This window comes from Hippoglossus hippoglossus, chromosome 13 (assembly GCF_009819705.1).
Source record: "Hippoglossus hippoglossus isolate fHipHip1 chromosome 13, fHipHip1.pri, whole genome shotgun sequence".
NCBI classification, from domain to species: Eukaryota; Metazoa; Chordata; class Actinopteri; order Pleuronectiformes; family Pleuronectidae; genus Hippoglossus; species Hippoglossus hippoglossus.
The window spans coordinates 3439221-3461218 of NC_047163.1; the positions used below are offsets into that span (position 1 = coordinate 3439221).

The following is a 21998-nucleotide window of genomic DNA, read 5'->3' on the forward strand; positions in this document are numbered from 1 at the left end:
ATAAATGCACTTGTTTGACATTTATCTTTCCTCCGTGAGATCAATTATTATTCTTCATTTCCCCCACGGCACAGCTGACTACAACCGAAATGAGGCAAAAGGAGCCCAAGAGTATTCGCTAAATATTTTATTACAACATCAGTATTTGTTTGCATTTGTTTTTATAAAAAAAAAAAGACCAGAAGAAGTACGCTGCTTCGCCATCAGAGGGTTTTGGAGTACCGCCGCCTCACAGAGTCCCTGTAGAACTGGAACAGCTTCTCGGAGGCTTTCTGACTGACTGCTATACACTGCTGCAGCTGCACGAGGAAGAAAGAGCAAAACAAGCTTTAAAGAAAAGTCTAAATATTAATAAGGTCTGTGGTGTTCGAACAGAAAGAGACAGAAACATATCTCATCGTCATCATCAGACCTGAAGGAAAGTGCTGACAGAGCAGTAAACACAGATATGATGAAGAACATAAATAAAATAGAGATTTGAAAATCTGGAAGAATTATGGAACAGAATTTGACAATGCTGCAGTGTTTCTGATTTAAAAAAACGAATATATTTACAGACCTCGTTAACTGAAAACGATCCTTTGGTTGAGGACATCAATACATTGTGTTTATTACTGTCGATAGCGAAGGTCATCAAAGCTCGACTTTCCTGGTGGAAGAAGAAATCAACAGATTCAGAGACGTGACGGTAATGAAAGGATATGATTTGTCACTATTTCCTGATATTTAACAATCAGCTGCTCTTGTCAACATCAAGGTGCTTGCTCGGGTTTTGTGAGCATCAGATTTACCTTTTCCTGAGCGGCGGTGGGGTCTGTGATGATTTGACCGTCTGCGTCAATGGCACAGGTCACTCCACAGAACAGGCAACTCATCGGCAGGCCCGCGTCCATGAGAGACATGCAGGCTGCATTCAACAAGCAGGACAGGAGCTGGAGGGACCGGTCAGGAAGAACACGCACCACGAAACAGCACCAGGGGAACATTTCAATGCTCCACACACACACACACACACTGGATACACAAAGCAGCCCAGAGCTTCCCTGAAGGATACTGAGCCGTCATCGTGCAGCACCTGAAGAATGAGCGTGAGGGAGGAGCGCGGGTGAAGCGACAGGAGCAGAGACGCCTCGCAGGTTTCTCGCACACACTGCTCCTGTGATCGCTCCCTTACACCTAAGACATAAATAAATGTGGAGATTCACACATGAGCCAGAAACAGAAACACTACTACTGGACGACTTATTCCACCGTGTGGTGTGTTGTGGTATAGCAGCATTAGAACAGGATATGCGTGGAAAGCTGTAAAATGAAGTGTTAGTAGCCTCCTGATACTCTACTGCAACCACACAAGAAGATTTAGTTTGCTCACACTGCACAACAGCGACACTCAGCAGCTGTTTTAGACTCACAACAAGTGAATACAGCTGCATAAGAAGACATTCTCCCCCTTTGGAACACAACTCACTTGGAAGTCCCACTTTGGGCTGAATCACCACCTCCAGAGTCGCCCGGTCATAGATCTCCTTGCTGACTTTGACCTCAGCCGGTCCATAGACGCCAGCGTACACACTCGTGTCTCCTTCAAATTAGAACAGCAGAAAAGACCTTAAAGGGCATTTTGATTTGCTTTTGATCAGAATAGAGATTATATCACAACAATAAGATCTCATGGGAGGAGAAATGTGTCCACTACTGGGAGGGAAAAAAAAATAGTACAGCCCAAAATCAAGAAGTCTAAAATGTCATTCCTGATTTCTTCATACGTTGGACAAAGGTATTGGGACAACGACACATTTACACCTACAGGAGCTTTTATGAAACTCCATTCTACAACTCTTTCAACTGCTGACAGGAAGAGACTGGATGGACTGAGGAGGAGGAGGAGCTCGGTCCTGGGATTCCCCCTTGACCCAGTGGAGGTGGTGGGACGGAGGAGGAGGATGGACAACCAGTCCCCACCCCCTGCAGGACACCATCACAGCACTGGGCAGCTCCTTCAGCAACAGCCTGGAGAAGAGGTATCGCAGGTGGTTCCTTCCTGCAGCAGTGGGACTAATACAACCAGCTCTGCTCCCAGTAGAACTGCATGCACCACCATTATGGACTTTAAAACTCTGGTTTAACTCTCTTAACTGAGCTATATTCATCTGCCTGTGCAAAACAACGGTTCACGTGCAATCCGTTCACTGTACATATTCTCTCACTGCACATGTTGGTCTGGTTTTTACACTGTATATTAGTTTGTATTCCATCCATATGTTTCTATATATCCTCACACTTAAGTACTTGTGTGTACCTGTCCAACCAAAGGCGATGACACTGAATGAACACTTTTGTCCATAAAGAAGAACTCGTGTCCGATTCCGCTCTAAACTACAAACTAGTAGTTTGCCACGAAATGTGATTATTCAGCTAAAGTGGCCATTTAAACGTGACAGCGGCGCGACTTCGCTGTTGCCAGTGACACAACGAGGTGTGTGGATATGTAAAGTGGAGGACGAAGCTGAACTCGTGTATTTACCGTGGACGAAGGACGCGGATCCGTCCGGTTGAGACAGAAAGTTCTGTTCGCAGGCGAACTCCCGCAGCATCACGTTCGAGGAGCAGCGCGCCTCCATCACCGCCATTCAGGACCCAGCGTGTGTCGAGGGTGGATGACGTCACGGGTCCAGCAGTAAACACCGATGACGCGTTCTTCTTCTTCTTCTTCTTCTTCTTCTTCTTCTTCTTCTTCTTCTTCTTCTTACAGCAGCTGCGCTTCTTCCGTGTCCTTCAGGTTGTATTCTTCCGCTTCCTCTTCCGCTTCCTCTTCCTCTCGTCAACGTTAAATTTAATGTTTAAAACATCTCGCACTGATTTTCCTCTGTGGTGTAAAGTCGTGTTCCTGTGATACCGGAGCGGACGACATTTCTAGAGATTTTGTCACAGCGCCACCTAACGACCTGGATGACCGGACACTGTAGTGTAAGGACAGCTTTTCACCATTTCAAATGTTTATTCCCCCTAAATACTATTTTATTTTAAACTAGTTAAAGTTTAAAAGGTTTATTCCACATAAATACTATTTTCTATAGAACTACTTATATTTTTAAATCTATATTCCACCTGAATACTATTTATTTTAAACTAGTTAAAGTTTTAAACCTTACTACACCTAAATACTATTTTCTTTTAAACGCCTTAAAGTTTTAGATGTTTATTGCACCTAAGTAGTTATTTCTTTAAAACTAGTAATAGTTTTAAATGTTTATTCAACCGAAATACTTCTTTCTATAAAACTACCTATAGTTTTAAAGGTTTATTCCACCTAGAAAAGTTTTTCTTTTAAACTAGTCAGTATTAAAGGTTTATTCGACTCAGGTCATGTCTGAAAATGGCAAAAGAAATCTGTGAATGCAGATTTACAATTGTTCAGTCTGGCTCTAAAAAATGAATTGTAAACAAGTAACAGTGAACTGGGTGGTGCAAATGAGTATTGCAAACATAGCTAATCAAATGTATATATATTATTTAAAAAAGGCTAACCATAATCCAACCATAATAATATCCACAACCATAATCTACTAACCATTTTGGATCATGACAACAATGTTAATTTGAATGAAGAATGTACACAAAAACAGGCGAATTGTATTCTTTTTTTTTATTACAATTTTTTTGTTATTATTTCGGGGCACAGGGGTAACCGGAGCACCCGGAGAAAACCCTCGAAATAAAGTAAAAAATTGATAAACTGAAGAATCTAGAGTTGCCAGGTGATCTTTTAACAGGGAGGCAATGTCCCCTGCTTCAATGGCAGCCAGCAATACTATAGCAGAGCCGAACTTCTTGCTCAGGTCCTTGGAAATGGGCATGTCGAGGTTTGCAAATTTTTTTGTCAACCTGTTGGTTTTGCACTCACTAGTTCCTCATTGACAAGCCTTAGAAATTAAATAAAAATTAAATGAAGAATCGGGCGATGGCCCCACGTTGCTTTGTCAGGTGACCTATCAACAAGGAGGCAATGCATTTCTCAACCTCTGTGTCCCCTACTTCCATGGCAGCCAGCAATCCTGTTGCAGAGCCGAACTTCTTGCTCAGGTCCTTGAAAATGGGTGTTTGGAGGTTTGCAACTTTTTCTGCAGTGATGTCGATATTGGCGTTGTCAACGTCAGCCAATATTTTTTCTGTGAGCCGTTGGATGGTTGCCTGCGGGTCTTGAAAGTAGATCCACGTCATTTTTGCCCGATCCAGTGTCTTCATCATGAGCTTTATCACAAGAACCCTGATAAAAGCATTTTTGTATTGTGCCAGTGCTGCTGCATTCTGTTCAGGATCATCTGGTTGCTGGTTGGGATCAGTTGAAGTCACATCGGGCTCATCTTGACTCTGGTCAGGATCAGCTGAACTCTGGTTGGGATCAACTTGACTCGGCTCAAGATCAGCTGAAATCTGCTCGGGATCAGATAAACTCTGCTCGGGATCAGACAGACTCTGCTCGAGATCGTATGGATTCTGGTCAGGATCGGATGGGATCTGGTCAGGATCGGATGGGATCTGGTCAGGATCGGATGGGATCTGGTCGGGATCGGATGGGATCTGGTCGGGATCGGCTGTACTCTGGTCGGAATCAGCTGAATCAGTGTTCATATCGCATAATGACCCAGACTCCATTAAAGCCTGTGCCACTCTGTTGCTGTGGTCATCAGCATGGTTTTGCACCCACCATTCCCTAATTGACAGGAAATTGATCACTCTGTCCCATATGTCTGAAAGCATGGGATCCTCTGACTTGGGATCAGGCGTGTTGTAAGTCGGAGGTGTGATGTGCATGTAGAGGAGATCGCTCAGCTCTTGTGTGAGTGTTGTATTTTTAGCAGATGAGAGGTTTTGATTTGCATCATCCTTTGTAAGAAGCACAACATCAATAGAAGCATTGAGTGCCTGCAATTCCTCTTTGCTTTTGGCTGTGGCTGTAGGGTAAAACCTTGCCCTGGTTTGTGCAACAATCCTGTGAATATATGCTTTACCAAAAGTCTCCACGAAAAGGTTCTTTATCCTCCTCTTCACACCGCCCGCAGAGTTGATCCTTTTGGGGCTTGTACCTGCAGACTCTGTCTGTTCCGTCTTCACTGCAAACCGAACAATGGCATCTGCAGTATTTTTAATCTCCAGACTGGACTGAGACTGTAGCAGGGTGTACTCTGCGTCAGGCACAACATCCAGAATCACTTCTGTGATCTGACTCACCTCCTTTCTGATTATTTCCTTGACAGATTTGATCTTTTCACTCACAACACTTTCTTTTGAGGAGCCGCTCTGTGATGTAGTCTCAACCTCCGGGTCAGTAATGGACACTCTGACTTTTCGTACGCAGCATAGTGTTTTCATTTTGCCCGCAAATTTCTTCAATAACTTGCAGGCATAAGAAACCATTTTGTTCAGTCTGCTTGTGGGAGTGACTCGTTTTGACCGAGGCGGTGATGAGGAGGACAGTAGTCGAGAAGTGTTGACACTCACTGTAACCTCTTCCACCAATGAAGATGTCAGTTTCTCCAAGCTGGAAGAACGGAAAGACGAGCTTAACGAAGTATGCAGAACTTCAGCAAAACCTTGGGAGACTGGTTCGCTGATACTCTCCAGCACAAGTTCCTCCGATATGCAGACATTGCTTTTTAAATGCTTGACCAAAACCCCAGAGAGGGTTGACATCAAATTTAAAAGCAGCTCTGCCAGGGCAAATTTTGTGGCTTCATCAGGTTTTCCAGATTCTAACAGTTCCCACTGGATTGCTGTTATCCCCTCTGAGAAGGCTTCAATGCATGGACGAACCATGTCGATTGTGATCTGTGGTTTATCACATGGTGACTCTTTCAGATCCATGGTCTTCTTCAGTAAGTGCTGTGCTCTATCTGAATAAAATTGAACTCCTGGATATTGTCCAATGCTTTGAGTATAAATTACAAGCTTCTTCCTCTTCTCTCTTAGATCCACCTGTGGGGCCAGAGCACTAACAATGTCCACTACTATTTAAGCATTGCCACGCAACATTTAATACATCAAAGACAAACACAGACATTTAATAGACATCCTATGGAAAACAATCCCTTTTGAATGAGTAAGTGTCACAGCATAAAGGAACCACGCTTCTTCATTAAAAAGGAATGGTTCAAAGGGTTCAAAGGCATTTGCTGTTTCGAGCTCTGCCCCCAGTCCCTGTAACGTGTGGGGAAAAAAGGAAAACATAAAGGACATTTTCTCAAAGTACATATTGGTTTACTATTTAAATGTTCAAAATTAAATCACTTGAAGTTGCGTTCAATAGAAACCACTGAAGTTGAAATTTATGAGTGTGTGTAATTTGGTGCAGATCCAAACAAAAATCGGGATCTGGTCAATTTAAATGTGGTTTCGTAAGTAGACAGTCTCGGAGGAAGTATGCCCTCTACTGAGTGCTGTGCCAGTTTTTACCTGGAAACCTGGTTGTGTCTCCACGTATAAGTATACGTGGAGACACAACCAGGTTCTCAAATGCCTTTCAACAACAATTAAAACAAACTGCTACCAATGTCTTCTACCAATGCCTTGTCATACAGTTCAAAGGACCACATTTGTGAGGGGGAACAGGGACAATGAGGGCCCCTCCACTGACCAGGAGTGGTCAGTTAGAGCAAGCCTGAGACTGGGAGATGTTGGTTTACAGTCCCATCACATATTGTCACTACCGCCCAAAGACCTGACCTGATACTATGGTCCCTGCATGTCGTCTACCTGGTAGAATTCCCACACCACTGACGAGTGACTACAACAACTTCACAAAGCATTGAACTACAGCCAGGTTCATCACTTTTTTGGGTCCCCTGAAAACATTTGCATTGTCGCTTTCGCTATTTTCAGCCCATTTCTGTATTTGCTTGTGTTGGGACTTTTTGCAGAGAATGTGTCATCAAAATTTATGATGTTTTTTTCTTAATCTGCACGTGTGTTTTCAATTAGCGTGCGTTTTCCGTATTTGCAGTGCGTCGGCCTCTCTCGGCCACCGTAGGAAACAGAGCCAAAGAAAATTATGACATTTTTGTTCAGTGTGGTTTACTGCAGTCCAGACGGTGGCGGTAATGCACCTATAAGCTGGTTTGCCAACCGCCATTAAACACCAGAAGAAGAGGAAGAGGCGGAAGTGTGGCTGTGCTGTGGACAGAAGAAGAAGCAGCAGCAGCGTTTCAAGCTGTAAAGCGATACACAAAAAACAACAACAACAACAACAAGTCAACACGTCCCGTCCCGTCCCGTCGAGTCTGTGTCACAGTTCGATTCCCTGTGACCAGCCTCAGCTCAGCGGCTCACTGACCCGTGCAGATGGCGGCTGTGAGCGGCGTCAACAAAATGTACGGAGCGTGTTTCCAGGCTGTTCGTGTGGCGACAGGACTGAGGGCGACGAGGCTGCTGCAGCACAGGAGCCTGCGAGTCAGCGTGAGTTCAGCGGGATGGAGGTTCACACACAATACACAATACACAATACACAACACACAACACACAATACACAACACACAATACACAACGCAACCACAACACGGTGACCGAAGCTGGGTTGTGACTCGCCGGTGAACAGCAGCAGGTCAAGGGCATTGCACACAGAGAGAAGTAGAAATTAAAACAGATCAGATGAATTAGCTTTAAAAAAAAGTAATAAACACAAAATGTATTAAAAAAAAAAATTGTGCAGTTGTCATACTCCTGTCTACGTCATCACTTTGTCTTTAAATGCAAACTAATGCAACTTTGCAGCAGTTGTTTGTCATCTCTTGAATTTAGTCTCTTGTTGTTATATTTAATAATCAACTGTGGTATTGTAGTATTTTATTGTGTATCATTTACTTACTATGTACAGTTTTTAGTTAATTTGATATCTTGTCTATTTTGAGCTATTTGAATTCTTCATGTTTGTTTTTTTGCTACTTATTGCTTATTAAAATAGCTCAAAATAGAATGTATGTAATAAACATAGAATGTACTAAAAAACTGTACACACTCCCAATTAAATAGCACACAATAAACTACTAGGATACACAAAGTACTGGAGTACACAGTAAAGTACTCACTATAACAAGCCTATAAACAAGAGACAATGCGATGATAGGTTCAGGAGTGTGACATACTAAAATAAACTATGAATATAAGATGTGCAGATTAAGTTATTGCAGAGTAATGAGAGAGTTTAATGTCTCACATCAGATCTGTGAAGTGTTTTAGTTCAGTTCTTTACTCAACCACTCATTTCTCCTCTTTGAGTGTCGAACCTGAAGCCAACTTCAGCCGGGTTAGCTTGTTAGCTTAGCTGTCGGCCCCACAGAGGAAAAGACGCAGACACACACACACGGTTTGTTCTACTCGTTGGATCAAACAGACGTCGCCACGTGTTTTGTTTGTGTACGCGTGTTTTTTAAGAACTCAATGTGTAGCTTGACCTTGTGTTTGCTGCTGGGACGCTGCGAAGCTAACGCGGCTAATGCTAACGTCAGCTAGCTTCGTTCCTATTGGTCGAGGGCAGGGGCGTGTGGGTGAGAGTGGAAATCTCGTTTTTAATCAAATAAATAGAGAAATAAACGTTACAGCTGTTTTTATTCTTTTAGTTGTTTTTGTGTTTGTTCCTTTTCCAGATGTCACACTGTCACACTGAGCTCTGTGGCTTTTCTTAATGGATCAGATTGAAGACACATTTACTTATTTTTTAATTATCTTTAAGTTAATTGAATTGGCTAAAACCTATTTTTAAGGGTGCAATGTGAAATTGTATGTATATCACTTTGCTGGATACAATTTCCTGTTCTGCTCTTTTCACTTTAGATAGTTCAGCCCACATGGGACCCATCTATTACCTGTGTTCCCCATTTCCAGCCCATGTTTATTCTGGGTTGCACCAACATCTTATATCTTATAACATAACTTAGGACAAATAAAATATTTGATTATTCAATTAAATCCTGTGTTCCTTCTCCACTTCCTTCCTGTGTAAAATTCAAAGCCTACACGCAAAGTGAAATAACTCATCCATTGAGGATCTGAAAATGGCTAACTGGTTAAAAGGGTTACTTCTCCAGAATAAAAATTATGAATAAACAAATTCATCCATTGCTATACCACATGGTTTATCATTTCCACCTAAAAGAGAACAACACTCTTATGTTATTTATCCCAATTGTCAACAATGCATATTATCATTTATAATATATTATAAATTGCTGTATATTCTTAATACCAGCATTAGCATTGAATTATGACTGCATCCTTCTATCCTGTTTAATGCCGAAACTTGTCATGTCAATGATCCCAGAAGGTTTGGTCTTTAAAACAGTAAATGTGAAAATATAAAAGTCAGTTTTCTGGATGTCATCATTAAGACGAAGATGAAGCCGTATTTGCGGTGTCTATTTTCGAAGGTCCTTGCCAGAGTGATGTTGTCAATCGCTTGTCTTCAATCTTTCAGGCCGTGCACCAGCAGCAGCCCTTTGACTCATCGCTGGACAAGCCGCAGTTCCCTGGAGCGTCTGCCGAGTATGTGGATCAGCTTGAGTTTATCCAGCCCAATGTGATCTCTGGGATCCCAGTGTACCGGGTGATGGACAGGCAAGGAAATATCATCAACCCCTCTGAAGACCCTCAGGTACAGTCAGTCTGCGCACGACCCTGTTTATTTAATGTGGCACTCTAGTGTGTACTTCATGTGTTGTTTTGTGTGTTTGTTCCCACCCTCAGCTCTCCAAAGAGACGGTTATGAACTTTTATCAGAAGATGACTCTGCTGAACACGATGGACCGCATTCTCTATGAGTCCCAGAGACAGGTGTGTTTCCTTCCTCTTGCATTTCCTTGTTTCACCACGGAACAGGCTGAACAGGTGTTTTCTGATACAGGGACGGATTTCCTTCTACATGACCAACTATGGTGAGGAGGGAACACACATTGGCAGTGCTGCTGCTCTTGACCCAAGTGACCTGGTCTTTGGTCAATACAGAGAAGCGGGTACGTATCACACTGTGTGGATTTGAATCATTTAACTGGATTTAGTTCATTTTTATTTACAAAGTTACTTTTTCAAGTTCTTTAAACCTTATTTTTCTAGTGATCGAGCAATTTATCGAGGTGTATAACAAAGGGGCACCATCCCCTTTAAACCACAATGACCACAAATTCATCCATAAAGATGTTACCAGCTTTGGCAGGCAGGATGGAATCAGCATAAACTCTGTACAAACCACTTCTGCTGTGCACACAACACGTTTTCTATGGCAGGGGTGTCGTCCCCCTCACCCCCGACGCCCATATAATCCTAATTAACTACAAATCCATCTGCATTGTTGAGTTATCTTTGCAAGAGTACTTACACACACACTACAATACAATAAGAATGGCATTTTTATTAGTTTTTAACAGCCACCTCAGGACTTGAATCTTGTTCATTTAGAAAAGCAGAACAGAGTTGTTTTTTTTTATAATAACGTTAACTTTTATTTCTTTTTCCACCTGTTTTGTAAGAGTTGTGGCGATCAGGAGCTCAGCCGTGTTAAAGAGCTGATCGGAGTCAGCAGCGACTGTAGCTCAGTTCAAAGCTTGTTTGTTTTAGCAGGTGTTCTGCTGCACGCTCTGGTGAATGATTATATCCGAGGCGAACAAAGCGTCAATGCAGTCAGTGAATCACATGACGCGTCTGCAGCTCACACATGTCCAATTACATCAGTTCGGTCATTCAGAATAATCACTGTCAGTCTATATCAGCGGATCACATCAAACAGTATCACAGGTTCTTCATAGCAAAAAATATATAAACGGAGAAATGGATTAGGTAATTACTTTTTATCAAAAGTGCAATCCAGTACTCGGCATGCTTTACATCAAATAAGACAAAATGCATTAAAACATCTAAATATAATTTCTTTTATCAGATTGTCTTTATGTTTGTTGTGTTATTGTCCCTCTCTCACCCCTCACATGCCTTCCTGCCAACATACACACTTTTAAATAGGTCTCCCTGACACCCTAACTACTCTCTCACCCTCTGTACCTTTCTCTGAATCATTGCTTTGCTTTTCTGCGTTTTGCCCACCCCCAGTCATTTGAATAACCCGTCATACACCCCCCTTCCATGGACACTTGGTATTAAGACCATTAGGTTTTCTTGTTTTGAGATGAATTGTGTTAAAACTCCTATGCTGCCCTGCAGGAGTGTTGATGTATCGCGGTTTTCCTCTGGATCTGTTCATGGCTCAGTGCTATGCCAATGCTGATGACCTCGGCAAGGGTCGGCAGATGCCTGTCCACTACGGCTCCAAAGACCTGAACTTTGTCACCATCTCCTCTCCTCTGGCCACTCAGATTCCTCAGGGTGAGTGTGTGTGTTAACTTCTCCATTTGGTAAAGACATAAATAACACCTATAAACATCTATTCACGCCGGATGTGTGTGTGTTTCAGCGACTGGAGCTGCATATGCATTCAAGAGAGAAAACACCAACCGCGCTGTGATCTGTTATTTCGGAGAGGGAGCCGCCAGTGAAGGGGACGCACACGCTGGCTTCAACTTCTCTGCCACCCTAGAGTGCCCAATTATTTTCTTCTGTCGTAACAACGGCTACGCCATCTCCACCCCCACCAACGAGCAGTACAGAGGGGACGGCATTGGTAAGAAGCCGTGGTGCGGTTTTCTACAGAATCTAAGTTTCGATCCTAAGCTGCTTTTATGAACACGTGCTCTTTGTCTGATCGAGCAGCTGCTCGTGGTCCAGGCTACGGAATGCTGTCCATCCGTGTCGATGGTAACGATGTGTTTGCCGTGTACAACGCTACGAAGGAAGCTCGACGCAGAGCTGTGGCAGAGAACCAGCCTTTCCTCATCGAAGCAATGACGTACAGGTTGGTTGAGTGGTTTTGAATATCCTGCTTACACACCCACAGAAGACACAAAAAACAGTTTATGGCATAAAGCTCATCATCCTTACTGATTCATCACTATTAGAAATATTAATAATAATTTCAAACTGACAAAACTGTGTAGTCTGATGTGGGATTTCCAAAAAGGAACCTGATCTGTACAATATTACAAAAATAAATATATATATATATATGCACATAACTGGTTGAGTGAATTATACTAGACTACATGGAATTATCTTTCCACCTCTCTATGAATTGTGCTGTGTATAGCATTCATATTTTAGATCATGAGGAGTTTCTGAAATAACAGGGTCAGTGAAGTGACAGGACTTGGTAGCACAGAGCAGAAAATGTACTCGGCCCTAACATGTTGTTATGGAAAGTTAATTGAAGATCTGATCTTATTCCAGAATTGGGCACCACAGCACCAGCGACGACAGCTCGGCTTACCGCTCAGTGGACGAGGTGAACTACTGGGACAAGCAGGACCACCCCATCTCCAGGCTGAGACACTACATGACGGCCCGCGACTGGTGGAGCGAAGACGACGAGAGGAGCTGGAGGAAGCAGTCCCGTAAGACGGTGATGGAGGCGTTCGAGAAGGCTGAACGGCGCCTGAAGCCCAATCCCGAACTCATGTTTACTGACGTGTACCAGGAGATGACGCCCAACCTGGACAGGCAGAGACAATCCATGTGGAGGCACATGCAGCAGTACAAGGAGCACTACCCACTTGACCTGTATGATAAATAATTACCCTGAATAGGTTACTATGTGATGGTTAAACTTTGGAGTGGGTCAGTATTGAGACTGTTTCTTGAAGATGTAGTTTTGATATGACGTGTCATTTCTTTCTGCAGATTGTACTTCATACCTCTGGGTTTGGTGCCTTCAGCTAGTAGACTTACTGTTTTCTATGAACACTAAATCTCACTTTAGTTTCACACCCCGGTTCTGCTGCAGTATGACTGCATTATGCATAAAAACAACCACACAAATGAAGCAATAAATGGTGGCAGTTTACCTCTGTTCTCTCCTCTCTCCTGTCTTCTCCTGTGATCATGGTGTTTAACAGGTTTCCTTTTGTGACACTGAGGCGACTGATCTGAAAACGTGATTAAATGTTTTTTGGCAAACACAAATGTCTGATAGGTGTGAGTAATGCTGTTAAAGACAACACTAAATTCCAGAACTACACACCCATCTAGCTCCTGTTACATGTTTGGTGTTTTGTGGAAAATAAACGAAAGAACTGATTTAAATTGTCTTGGTGTTTATTTAAACCCGCTGGTAGAGTGGAAATAAGCCAAATGGCCCCTGTAGACTGTTTCCCACTTAAATGTGAAGTATCTTGACAAATAATTCACCAAAAATATTTTTGACCTGTTAAAAAATCTAACTTCAAAAGACATTAACAGCTATTTGGTGTTTTCTAAGTCCTTGGAAGATTTCAACGATACAATTCCTTGTGCTGCGTCATCTTGAAACTTAGAGGGCAATGCTCTTTTGTGGCTGCGTCTTTTGCTCATCGGTAGTTCAACAAGTCAACAGGGGGCTGTTAATGCCCTTCCACAGCCTCTTCATCTGCACTGGAGAGCGCTGATGGACCATAATAAGATCTTTATGGACACACACATTCCCACGATCTGGCTCCTTGATGTCAAAGGTCTGAAAGCCTGGGTGGGCCTCAGGAGAAACTCCCAGAGCCTTAGCGCACATCCCAGTGTAGACATCATCGATGGGGAAGAAGGGAATGAAACGAGAAACAGAATATAGAGACTGCAGCAACGCTCCAGAGATGACAAAACCGCCTCCACCAGCATAAGCAGGGTATGGGCCATCATAGAAACTCAGAGGAATGTAGTATTTGTTGTTCGGGGTCCTGATGGGACTTGCTGTACTTATGACGTGTCCAACATACAAGTGAGATGCTTGAGAAGCCTGCAGAGACTTCAGGTATCTGAGCAATGCTGGTGTGTTGACAAATACATCATCATCCCCACTGAAGACGAAAGAGACACGAGGACAGTCTTTTAGTGTCCACTGGAGGAACATATTCCCTTTCAGCGTCAGGTTGAAGAAGGATTCTTGGAAATCCCACTGCAGGACGTCCCTGAAGTGTTTTGCCTCAAGTGAGAGCATTGGGCTGAGGTCAATGCCGTCCGGCGGGGAGTTACCCAGGAGGAACACCGTGCGGACCCTCAGGCCTCTCTGATACACCCTCTCTTTGCCCCAGGTCTCCCGCACCGCCTGTCTCCCCTCAAAGTTTCCAGGAGTTGACTTGATGGCGAACAACAGGAAGGCTTGGTTGTTTCCATCCTCCTGACTTGAGCTGCACTTGTCGGGTTGATTGATGAGGACTGGAGAGGTGCTACAGTTCATGCCCTTCAAAAAGTCCTGCAACAAGACAGGATAGGAGGCGACGTCGTGCACGTTGGTTTGCAGCTGCTCCTGATTCGTCTCCCTGCAGTTTGACCAGTCAGCGAGTTTACTCTGGTCCAGAATCCTAAGGGCCGAGTACAGCAGGCGGTTCCAGTACGCTGCATTTTGAGGTATGGTCTGTGTGAGGCCTTCAAACAAAGACACATTGAGCACATCAACAGGGCGAGGCTGCGTGAAGCTTTCCTGCTCGGAGGATTGCGTTGTCACGTCGCTGTCGTGGACCTGGAGGCTAAGAGACTTCGGTTGATCCTTGTGGCTGTAGGTGGTCATCAGGTGAAGGGTTGAGAAGAAGATCTTAAACAAAGTGAGGAGGAGAACCACAGCACCGAAGGCTTGAATGCATCTCATTGCGTCAGGTTAAACTGTGTGGTTCCTTGTAACGTAAGATGGTCCTTGTCCTTGTTGTGTTGTTGTCTCCGGGTTACACTGACTCTGCCAGGAGGCCACACACTCGCCGTACCTGCCAACAGAAGATTACAGACTTGACCTTTGTGTGAATGAATGACATCACAATCTTGACAACCTTTAGCAAACTTGAAACTCAATAGAAAATAGTGATTTACAATAATTGTAAGTACACATTACAATGATATGTACAGTGTAAATTGTGAGTTATACTGTCAAATTGGGATTAAAGATCTGAGCAGACGCAACTAATTCTGATAGAAATCCTCTTGACCTAATTAGATATATTTTTTGAGGGAGATGTGACAAAGTAGTTATGTCAGTTGGGTACGATTGGTCAATTTAACAAATCACAATAATTATATTCCTGTCATTCTTGGAAACTTATAGACGAATCAGGCGTATTAAGACAAGATCAATGATTCATGTTGCCTAGTAATGTTTTTGAAGATATAACTCATCTAAATTTTTACAGGTAATATAAATTACAAAATGGTTGTGTTTATACTCTCACCCCCTGAGAAATATTACATTTATAAAAGTCTTCAAGTTGACAGACACATGTTATTAACATAATAACAAATTATGTTTGCATAACCGTTGTTTGTGACATTAAGTCTATAGAGCGTAAATATGTTGAATCCCCAAATAACAATCTACTCTGTGTTAATGTGTACAGTTGAAAGTTAAACTGTTTCTCTGTTGCTTTATTCAAAGACCAAGTAACTCTGAACGTGCAGCAGGTGATATGAGCTGCCCTTGAACACACCCTCCTCTCTGGTGACTCATTTGAGGCAAACAGGCTCAGTACAAAAAGTCCTGAGAGACCTCCCTGCTGAAAAATAAACACCTGAGGTCTGTGGAATCATGAAATGCAGGTGAATCCCTTATATCACACCTTGTCGTGTGAGTTAAACATGTAAGACGGTTTCTGGGATCAACACAATTAGGATGTAAAGTTTGACTCAGTTGACATTTTAAAAACCAGCCAAGACTTAGTAAAAACACAGAATTACAAAGACTCCCATGAAGCAGGTGAACCCTCTGACCTGCAGGCGGAAAATAAAATCAAACTAGTCCCAAAGACGACAATTTATCATTCAAGTTTCATTAAAAATACTTACTAATCCCAATATGAACCAGAAGAATAAATGAGTATCCAGTAATCTGAAGGTTCCCCAAAGCTGCATTGTCTGTACTTGCGCCTGTTTCCTCTAATGCAACTGAGGTGGTGGTGAGAACATGCAGGTAGATGAGACCAGCCCATCACTTCACACACTGCCAAGCCACGCCCAGTAGGAGGATGTACTCAGACAGGTTTATTTTATTGTTTTGACAAGAAACATCACAACAAATTATTTAAGAACAAACTGTCTATCGACATCACGAGGATACATGAGCACAGTTTTCAGATCAGTAAAGCTCCTTTTTTTCTTCACTGTATTGCATCTCGGTGCAGGCTGTTAAAAAATACTTTTACAGCCTGGTTGGTTAAGACAGAAAACAAACACTTATCAGACAATAACAAAAACAAACTTGAAATATCTCCCATACGGTGGTAAACGCTCTTTAGTTTTCTCTTTAAGACCAAACCAGGCAAATGTTTACAAAGGTGTATTTTCACCTTCTTTTGTGGAATAAAAGTACTTTAAGTGGAAGTGACAAAGACAATTAGCAAATTCATCGATAACGCTTAGAATATTATCAATTTTTCATCAAATGTAGCTGTTTGTGTCCTGAGAACTTGGCGGTTTAAGGCAGAGGGGGTATTTGCCATGGAATTACCTCAGGAACTCCTGGCCTCTCTGCTGGGACAGGAGCCCTGCAGCTGAGATGAAGTGCAGTTTCAATTAGAGATGCCCTGATATGACCCACGTTGCACTTGAGCACTCCAAAGTACCAAAAACCAATGTGACCGCTTCTGTCCAAACTGGCATTTTGGTCAGTTTCCTTTGATTCTAAAGCACAATTCTGAAAAATATATATCTCGCAGGTCGAAGTGTTAATAAGTTGGCATCCTCTCATTCATCTATACAATAATGAAAACAAAATGAAGTCTTTATTTTGTAAATGTGCTGGTATGAGTATTTGGTATTGCAGCCCAATTATGAAACTTTTTAAATAAAACTGGGCCAATACACGCATCATAATGATAAACTAACATACCGTGTGCTGTGCGCACTCAGGTAAATAGTGTTCATAACTATAAAGACCAAACATTTTGGAGCATCGAGTTGAGTAGATTAAAAAGGCAAGAAGGAATACTGCAGATGGTACGAAGGAAAACAGTATTCGTGAAGAAGTGTAAGGTCTAATGTTCAAGATTCTTTAAAGATATGCTTCTAGAAGGGAAGTGACGGGCTCGAGGCAAAACGAAGGATGCAAGCTTGTTGTTGAGAGCTCGAGGAGAAGCGGGGGGGGGAGTCAGCGAAGGTCGCTCTCGTCGTCCTGTATGGTTTTCTTGATGCGGAGAAGCATGGTGGTGAGCCACTGGTCCAACCGTGAAATGGTGTCGTATTCCTTCACCTGAGACACGGAACGTTAACATCGTCAGTTTGATTCCAAAGGTTAGAAAAACACCACAATAAAGAGAAATATACATTAGGTTATACGGTGAGGTTTTTATTACACAATATCAAAAAGTACCCGCTTGTCAACTTCTTGTATCAAGTGATAAGTTCAAACTGACACTGACATTATGATTCTGAGACTAAAGACTCTAGTCACCAATTCATTACTTTTGCTGGTGTCATAACACTCGACTCATTTTTAGCCCTAAAGCATATAGATCCTGAAACACTCAACTAAACCTGGATTTTAAAAACTAATTGCTGCAGAAACTAAAAGAAAGCTCGATCACAAACCTTGGCTACATGTCTTTATTCTGCTGAAAGAAAACCGTCTACTCACCGAATCAGTATAGGCCTCCACATTCTGTTCTTCATAGGCATCGAGAAGTTTCTGGTGAGATAAAAACATGACTATTTTTGATGCTGTACATCAGGGATCATAAAAAAAACACAACATGCTGACGGCATAAGAAAACCTGGCGGTGAAATAGGTTCAAGGTGATCAGATAGTAAACAGACAGAGCTCGACTACATGAAAGTGGATTATCTGCTCAGCCTAAACAAACCCAGGAGGTTTACAGTGAACTCATGTGGGAATGAACCTGTGTTGTAAATCCACATACAACAACAACATGAGTGGAAATAATAATCTTGGCAGCTAACAGCCTCTAGACAGTAGGCACACAAAGCAGTCGTGTTATTCATGACACGTGTGGATGAGACCAATTGAAAAGCAAACAAACAGACGACTGCCATCTTCTTATATTCTTTTTTCGTCTATCATTGTTTTGTTGTTTGTTATTTTCATTAAAAGGAGGATATAACACGAGCTGGACAGAGCAAATCCATCTAACTCAATGTGGACACAATAATCCCAGGTAACATAAAATCTAAATAAAACTATTCTTACTGCAATCAGAAGTGTTGTGTGCTGTACTAAACTGACTTGTGTTTCTGATGTCAGGGTGACTGAGGAGCATGTCGTTTTTAGATTTTAAATACCCACCTTCACCAGTTTGTACTCTCTGGAGTCTGAAAAGGCCGGGAACATTTCTTCGTACTTCTGCACAGCGAGCTGAGAAACAAAAGAATGAATATTTGAATATTACATCAGAGGCTCGTGCTACAGCTGTCGTGCATGTGCCCTTCTGTGCTACAACTTACTTTTGCATTCAGCATGTCTACACAGAAGTGACAGAGCGCTGCCTTGAAGAAGTGATCCTTGGCACTATATTTCAGGAGCGTACTGTCCATCGCGTGGGTTCCCACCTAAAATCACAAATTACAGTTCAGGGTCTGTTTTGTTATTACAGCCCCGGGTGCCTCTGATGTCACGGTGAAACAAAGGCCACATCCTCTCACCTGCTCGTAGATCTCAATAGCTTTTGGGTACTGCTCCAGCTGAGCTGCGTAAGTTGCTACTTTCAGAAGGCACTTGTTTGCAGAACTAAACAAACAAAAACAAGACACTTCTCAGTTCAAACACATCCACTGGAATGACATGATTATTAAAAAAACAGGTATTAGGACAACGAATTCATGAGAAGTATAAAATACCCGAAGAGAAAGCAAAGAGGAAATGTTACTCGTTTAAAATATTCACCTGGTGGATTCTTCCCCTTTGTAATAATCTGCTGCCTGTTCATAATGAGCAATGGCCTGGAATGGACATAAGTAGTAAATAGAGCGTTACCATGATTGTATATGACAGTTTAAAACAGAGGCAACAATCTGTTCTGGATTTAATATATAAAATGACATCATCTGACCTTGTCGATGTCCACCAGCTCCGTCTCGTATATTTCAGCAATGGAGATGTGGTGTTTGGCTGCGATGGTGAAGCGGCCCTGGAAGGAAAAAAAGAAATACATGAGAAGAGATCCACAGAAAGAGTTATATGTCACATAAGTAAATACGATGCTAAACATAAACAAAGTCAAATTAAAATGTTAAAAGACTCACCATATCTGTGTAGATCTCAATAGCTCGGTTTAGGCAGTTTATGGCCTCTGTTGAGAAAATGACATTGCTTTTATGTACATGGTCGACTGGAGCTGGTGAAGCAGCTTGTAAAAGGAGCATTTCACGTGAAACCTCCACAGTTATATATCGTGACGGTGGAGATGTGTAACGATTACCTTGCGGATCTGCTTTTTTGAAGGCATTTCCAGCGTCTATGAAGTTGGTCGCTGCGTCGTGTTTGCTCTGCATCTGCAGGTGGAGGCGAGCAGCCTGGGAGAACGCATTTCCCGCAGCTGAGGAGAAAATGTTGCATTTCAGAAGCTGGAGGATCTTTCACAAGTCATAAAGAGAGAAAAGGAAAATCATCACGCTCACTCATTTAAACTGTAATACTCATCTTACCGCACCAATTTTTGGCCATTTTGAACATGTTGGCTGCCCTCACATACATGTCACAGGCCTCTTCAAGCTTGGAGGAACCCCTGTGAGACAGCACACGTGTTCAGTTTAACATAAGCTTCATTTAATTTTCTTAGTCACACTCTTAGGTTAGACTCTGGGAAACTATTGCTGGGTCATACAGATATCAAGTGTCATTCTGATAACTAGACATTAATACTAAAAGTATATTCACTGTTCTCTAAAAGAAGAAGTTCAGAAAGTTGCATCATTTCCCTCCCAGTTGTGATCTAGTGCAATGTAATTACAAAAACTTGACAAGACAATAGTTAACTAAACATAACGTCAAAATCACAAAAAGACGACGACGTTCGAGGCCCTTTAACGTTTATTGATCTGGGATTAAGTTCCATATACAATTTAAGGATTGACTGGTGCACAAATGTGTTTTTCAGTCTCACCTTTTATCTCCGGTTGAAGATTAACAATCTATATTCACTGTTCAGGACATTGATTGGGATCAGAAACAAGGCTGTTGGCCAATCTTAGTGTGTGACTATGGAATTCATAGATTTTCTCCAGAGGTTGACCAACAACCTTTGAGACAATTTTGAACAAAAAACTGCGACTTGGGACGCAGAAGCTTTTATTGTGAATATCCATTGTATATTGTGAGGATCAAATATGTATATATTTGACTACACGTCACTAACTTTGTGTTTTTTCCATCCCATAGTCTCTCTTTCTCTCTTGAGCTGCAGGAATGAGACAACAATTATCCTTATCAATATATCAATTGTTGCTACTGTCATCAATGACATCTTTACATCCATGATGATCACTCTTATGGTTTTCATTACAACAACTAGTCTGTCAGAGATGAAACCTGACGGTTACACAACTGTTCTCTGGTCTCTCTCCTCTCTTCCGTCCACATTGAGTCTGGTTCTAGAACTATCTTCCAGTTTCTCTCCACTGGCACCAAAGATCTGCTCATTGTGGTCTTGACCTTCTACGTGAAGAACCTTGAGACAATGTGTATTATTGTATTTGGTGGAGCAGTTTTGACTTTTGTAGTGGACAGTAATAACAATAAGTAGTAGTAGTAGAAGACATTTCAATGGTTTCTTCCATTCTTAGCTGCACAGGTAGGGGGTGGGGGGGGCGTATTGTAAACAAATGTGCCTGACACGCGACGTGGGGGGGGGGGGGGGGGGGGGGGGACCTTGCAAAACCTGCCCAGGTGGTGGCGCTACAGCTGTTGCAGCTTCCAGGGCAAACATTTAGGAGAAAAAACGTTGCCCAATGTTTCCTTTAATGTCTGACACCCAACACGTTAGCTTGGGGGGGGGGGGGGACATAGCATTAGCTGCTTCTCTCCCTGACACTGACAGCTACTGTTGTGATCCGACAGAAGGTAAACCCAAACTACGCGTTTAGCTCAGTGTCCCCGGGGGGGGGGACAAGATCAGTCCGGTGTCTGAAGTTTGACGTTTGAAGTTTGAACACTTTGTCCCCTCATCTTCCGCTTCGTTGGCCTCTTGACTCCCGGCGGCTCGACGTTAGCATCGAACCCGACGAACTCACCCGAACATCGCTCCAAAGAACGACTTCGACGAGTTCATCTTCTTGTCCGCCTCCGCCATCAGGGCCGTCGCCTCCTTCTCTTTCCCGCTGTTGTCCATGTTTTATTTTGGTGCCTCGCTGCTGTTTGTCGTCCGCGTCGAGGGAGGAAACGAGGAGAGAGAGAGAGAGAGAGACGAGTCAACAAACGTGCTAACCAGTGCTAGCCAGGGCTAATGGCTGCGGGGAGGCACGTCACAACCCTCACCTCTGTCACGTGACGCGGGGCGGCTGCTTGCTGCGTTCAGGCGCTCCGCGGAAGAAGAGCCACCGTGTGCGCTATGGTTGTTGTTGTTGTTGTACAAAATAACAGCTGCCTTAAATTAGGGAACTAACAGCCAAATGTTAACCACACTAAAAGCTACTTTACGACGACACTAAACAACCTATTATCTTAATGTATTGTCAAAAAACAACCACATCTAAATTATATCATGTATCTCTTCATCAATCTGAAAGGGGTTTATCTCTGACAACACTTGAAGGCATCTTATTGTAAACATAATAATGAGTCTATGATGCTGATCTTCATTCTTTTATTCTTTCAGCTGATTTATGGAGTAATTCCAAATATCACATGTTCAGTCACTTCACAAATATCCCAAATAAATATATGTCTACACACAGTAGTTAATATTATATATTTATTACCATATATTGTCTTTTATTGCTATTTGTTTTACCTCCTT

The 21998-nt window shown here is 42.5% G+C and overlaps 4 protein-coding genes across 4 annotated transcripts; 1 reads left to right on the plus strand and 3 right to left on the minus strand.

The window, feature by feature from the left end:
* Positions 1–111: 111 nt before the first annotated feature.
* On the minus strand, positions 112–2746 carry exosc5 (exosome component 5). The gene is made up of 6 exons (XM_034604994.1): positions 2525–2746; positions 1469–1582; positions 1055–1176; positions 792–932; positions 560–649; positions 112–299 (listed from the first exon to the last, which is right to left on the minus strand). Exons 1-6 carry the CDS (start codon positions 2628–2630, stop codon positions 204–206), a joined length of 669 nt encoding a protein of 222 aa, XP_034460885.1. The 5' UTR covers positions 2631–2746; the 3' UTR covers positions 112–203.
* Positions 2747–7134: 4388 nt separating this feature from the next.
* bckdha (branched chain keto acid dehydrogenase E1 subunit alpha) lies at positions 7135–13170 on the plus strand. The gene is made up of 8 exons (XM_034604990.1): positions 7135–7452; positions 9467–9643; positions 9736–9822; positions 9893–10001; positions 11200–11361; positions 11450–11656; positions 11746–11887; positions 12319–13170. Exons 1-8 carry the CDS (start codon positions 7339–7341, stop codon positions 12659–12661), a joined length of 1341 nt encoding a protein of 446 aa, XP_034460881.1. The 5' UTR covers positions 7135–7338; the 3' UTR covers positions 12662–13170.
* Positions 13171–13298: 128 nt separating this feature from the next.
* b3gnt2l (UDP-GlcNAc:betaGal beta-1,3-N-acetylglucosaminyltransferase 2, like) lies at positions 13299–16060 on the minus strand. Its single transcript, XM_034604991.1, has 3 exons — positions 15880–16060; positions 13396–14810; positions 13299–13361 (listed from the first exon to the last, which is right to left on the minus strand). Exon 2 carries the CDS (start codon positions 14696–14698, stop codon positions 13445–13447), a length of 1254 nt encoding a protein of 417 aa, XP_034460882.1. The 5' UTR covers positions 14699–14810; positions 15880–16060; the 3' UTR covers positions 13299–13361; positions 13396–13444.
* Position 16061: 1 nt separating this feature from the next.
* napab (N-ethylmaleimide-sensitive factor attachment protein, alpha b) lies at positions 16062–21514 on the minus strand. The gene is made up of 11 exons (XM_034604992.1): positions 21274–21514; positions 19690–19769; positions 19464–19580; positions 19288–19334; positions 19095–19172; positions 18929–18984; positions 18688–18772; positions 18490–18594; positions 18332–18400; positions 17666–17716; positions 16062–17281 (listed from the first exon to the last, which is right to left on the minus strand). Exons 1-11 carry the CDS (start codon positions 21369–21371, stop codon positions 17180–17182), a joined length of 888 nt encoding a protein of 295 aa, XP_034460883.1. The 5' UTR covers positions 21372–21514; the 3' UTR covers positions 16062–17179.
* Between the last annotated feature and the right edge of the window lie 484 nt (positions 21515–21998).

Coding starts and splice junctions, on each gene's coding strand:
- exosc5 (XM_034604994.1), bottom strand. CDS start 2,630: ATGGCGGTGATGGAGGCGCGCTGCTCCTCGAACGTGATGCTGCGGGAG. Junction 1,177..1,468: donor GCCCAAAGTGGGACTTCCAA/GTGAGTTGTGTT, acceptor TTTATGTCTTAG/GTGTAAGGGAGCGATCACAG. Junction 933..1,054: donor TGCTGCACGATGACGGCTCA/GTATCCTTCAGG, acceptor CGGTCCCTCCAG/CTCCTGTCCTGCTTGTTGAA.
- bckdha (XM_034604990.1), top strand. CDS start 7,339: ATGGCGGCTGTGAGCGGCGTCAACAAAATGTACGGAGCGTGTTTCCAG. Junction 9,823..9,892: donor TCTATGAGTCCCAGAGACAG/GTGTGTTTCCTT, acceptor TTTCTGATACAG/GGACGGATTTCCTTCTACAT. Junction 11,888..12,318: donor ATCGAAGCAATGACGTACAG/GTTGGTTGAGTG, acceptor ATCTTATTCCAG/AATTGGGCACCACAGCACCA.
- b3gnt2l (XM_034604991.1), bottom strand. CDS start 14,698: ATGAGATGCATTCAAGCCTTCGGTGCTGTGGTTCTCCTCCTCACTTTG.
- napab (XM_034604992.1), bottom strand. CDS start 21,371: ATGGACAACAGCGGGAAAGAGAAGGAGGCGACGGCCCTGATGGCGGAG. Junction 19,173..19,287: donor TTGAGATCTACACAGATATG/GTGAGTCTTTTA, acceptor TTTTCCTTCCAG/GGCCGCTTCACCATCGCAGC. Junction 17,282..17,665: donor TGGAGGCCTATACTGATTCG/GTGAGTAGACGG, acceptor TCCGTGTCTCAG/GTGAAGGAATACGACACCAT.